Here is a 3,083-nt window from a genome sequence, read left to right on the forward strand (position 1 = left end):
TTTTTTTTTTTTTATCTCACATAAAAGGCTCATAGCCAGTCAGTGTCAAGGCCATAGGTGACATAACCTCTACTGGACTCTGTTTGCAAACTCTGACTTGAATTCTGCTGTCCTGGAATTTTAAAATGTATATCATGACTTTGTATTTGTTTCCGACTCTCTTTGACTGTTAGAGACTAAAAGTAGTAAACTGCTAATTTATATACAAATAAAAATATTTGTCCTTACCTTTTAAGGTCGCTGTGGTAAGAAACCTGAACTCACGCCACACTTTAGAACAAGAAACAAAGTATATCTCTGTCATAACCTCATCATCAGCCAAGATGCTGGTATGTGATAAGGTAACTGTGATAGAAGAAGAACAAGTAACTGGGACTCCTAGCCCTGAAGACAGCTGTGAAGAAGCATGCTCTCTCAATTCCCAGGAAACATCAAGCACAACAGAAGAGGGGGGCATTCAAGAAAGCACTTCGCAGTTATCTCCGAATACTGAACAGAGTTCCGATGTAAAAGATAACTATTTTACTTCTAATAGTAGTCAAATGGAATTGCATGAGGAGGAGCTCTCTTCAAACTCCAAGCCTCTCACCACTGATACTCAAAACTCAATGAGCCAAATAAAGTTTTCTGGCTATGACAAACCTCATGTGCCCTTAGATATGCTCGTAGATGTTGGTGAAGAGGAGTCTGTGATTGAATATAGACACTAACTGCAAGGTTGACTGTAACATTTAGCCATGAGTTGAGAAGAACAGCATTACTGAGGACTACACAATGTCACTTGTAATCCTTGTATTGACATCTAGAAGTTTTTGCAAACTTCCAGTATATGACTTCTTAAAACAGAATCCTGAAAATTAAGTGGGAATCATAATAGAGATCGATGCTAATGTAGCTGACAGCATAACAAGTAAGTCTAGTTAACCTGTCAATTTTCAGAAGTATGTATATAACAGTTCTGTTGTCTGCTATAGAAATCAGTGCTTTGTTAATGGTAGTGTACAAGTAAAGAACTTTCATATGCCTAAAGGCTTTGTGGAAAGAAGGCAAGTCATTTGTGCCTTCCTGACCCTTTATACACATCTTCCTTCTCAAAACCATTTAGTGACGATGGGAATTTTTTAGTTCCTTCATCAGTACTATTTTGGAGATCAGCTTTCCTCTTTTATAGAACAGTTGTCTTATCAAAGAACTTTCTAGCATGTTCTATCTTTGCTAAATCTTTTTACATTAAGAATCATTTATGTACTATATATTGATTTTGGAACGTGAGTAGATGACCTAGACCAGAATTGATGGTATCCTCTCTGGAACAACAATAATCTCTGTAGGCCGGCATTAATCGAAACACTGCATACCACTTCCTTAAAAAGCATGTACTGTGAATATTAACATTTTTGTTGAAACAGCTATCTTTTATGTTTGCAGGTTTATTAATTTGTTTTGCATACAGCGCCTGTATTGTGCAATTCATATGTTACCCTTGGGGAAAGTGGTATGTTAGCATGCTGAATAATAATCAGGAAAAGGTTACTGTTGAACACAGAAGCCCTCTTAGGAAAGAAGTTCTAAAAATGATTAGCTATTTTTCCTCAAAGGAATGTAATTTACATAAATTAATGGAACTCCTAGCAATCTTTTTTTTTTTTTTGCCAGATTGAAAATATTTACCATTCTTTGTCAACCATTAGGACAATAAGATATTTTTGGTAATTTGCTGTAGTTACTTAATTTGATCACTTGATGGCGTTCTGGATTCTAAAGTTTAAAGCCATCAAAATGGAAATAGATTTAGATTTTTTTTTCTCTGTTCTATTAAAAGGCTTCTGAGGCCAGCTGATCACAGTTTAAATAGTGTATTACTGGAGATAATATACCCTGTTTGTAGGAAGTATTTAAAATTACAGTGAAGTGTTCTGACTTTACTGAATTAAGGTGTCTAACTTTGCAGGTAGATTAAGTATGCATAGTTCAAAGCCTCTTTGGTTTAAATAGCAAATGCACTTTTTACATGTATTGTAAGTGGCTCCCCAATAGAATAGAATGCCACAGTGATTTGCTCATGATCCATGTTGGATTGCTTTATTTTGTACTTGGTGTAAGGAGTGTTTCTGGGTTTTGGGATTTTTTTTTTCCCCTAAATATGAATGGCAATAATCAAATCTTGATTTTCTAAAAGTTTAGATCGTTGTGGTCAGGTCTGAGAGCAGTCCTCCGGTCAGGAAGTGGACAGAAGTTTGACAGACAGGGGTTTGCTTAGCTTTTTAATCTCTTTCCCGAAAAAAGTTCTTGATGCTAAGCATTAATTTGCTAAGTCAGGGCTCCTAAGTGGGGGCTGGGGTGGCACAGGTACTAGGGTGTGCAGTTGACAGCTCTGTCATAGCTTGGCCACACTAGCAGTGGTGATGGTCTCCTGTGGCTGTACATCACATGCCATTCCGCCACTGCACTGCAAATCGGAGCATCCCAGGCTCCCCCACCCAGAGGCGTAGCGGCAGAGCTTCATGCCTGGGGCAGCACCAGCTGTCATAGTACCACATGCAGCAGCAGTTAGCGGCTAGTATGGTCATAGCTATTTTTATGCCCTTCTACAAAGGTGGCACCTGGGGGTGCTGCCCTCGTTGACACCGTTATTGCTGCTGTTGCACTACACTCTTCTGTCCCCTGGGATGAGGAAGAGGAAGCTGGGGGGAGAGGGAGCACAGAGATCCCAGCTGCAACCAGAGCAGTGGGAGCCCAGGGGCTGCAGTTTAACCCCTAGGCCAGGTATAGAAATTACCAATATAAGTGGTCAGAAACTGTTCTACACCTGTAATGGAACAGGAGTTTGGTGCACACAGGGTGATTTTAAAAATGACAGAACCTGGTCTAAAATTTGCTATTTCCCTTCCCCACTTCTCGTCCCCCAAAGCGAGAGAGAGAGAGAGAGTGTGTGTGTGTGTGTGTGTGTGTTGTTCACTCTGAATCTAAACTATGCCACTTATAGAAAACTGCATAACCTAGAGGGGGCAGAGGTCAGGTATTGGGAGTGCAGGGGCAAAAGCCATGCATGGGACGGGTTGTATGTGCTCCCATATATTTTC

General features: G+C 39.9%; 1 protein-coding gene across 1 annotated transcript in view; it reads left to right on the forward strand.

The window, feature by feature from the left end:
• IFNGR1 (interferon gamma receptor 1) overlaps positions 1-1,054 on the forward strand; it is a 20,937-nt gene extending 19,883 nt beyond the window's left edge. Inside the window, exon 7 of the mRNA XM_019527110.1 lies at positions 237-1,054. Within this exon, the coding sequence (XP_019382655.1) occupies positions 237-710 (474 nt within the window). The 3' untranslated portion in view covers positions 711-1,054. The remainder of the gene's footprint in view (positions 1-236) is intronic.
• The last annotated feature ends 2,029 nt before the right edge of the window (positions 1,055-3,083 follow it).

This window comes from Gavialis gangeticus, unplaced genomic scaffold (genome assembly GCF_001723915.1).
Source record: "Gavialis gangeticus isolate Ggan-Ray unplaced genomic scaffold, GavGan_comp1, whole genome shotgun sequence".
NCBI classification, from domain to species: domain Eukaryota; kingdom Metazoa; phylum Chordata; order Crocodylia; family Gavialidae; genus Gavialis; species Gavialis gangeticus.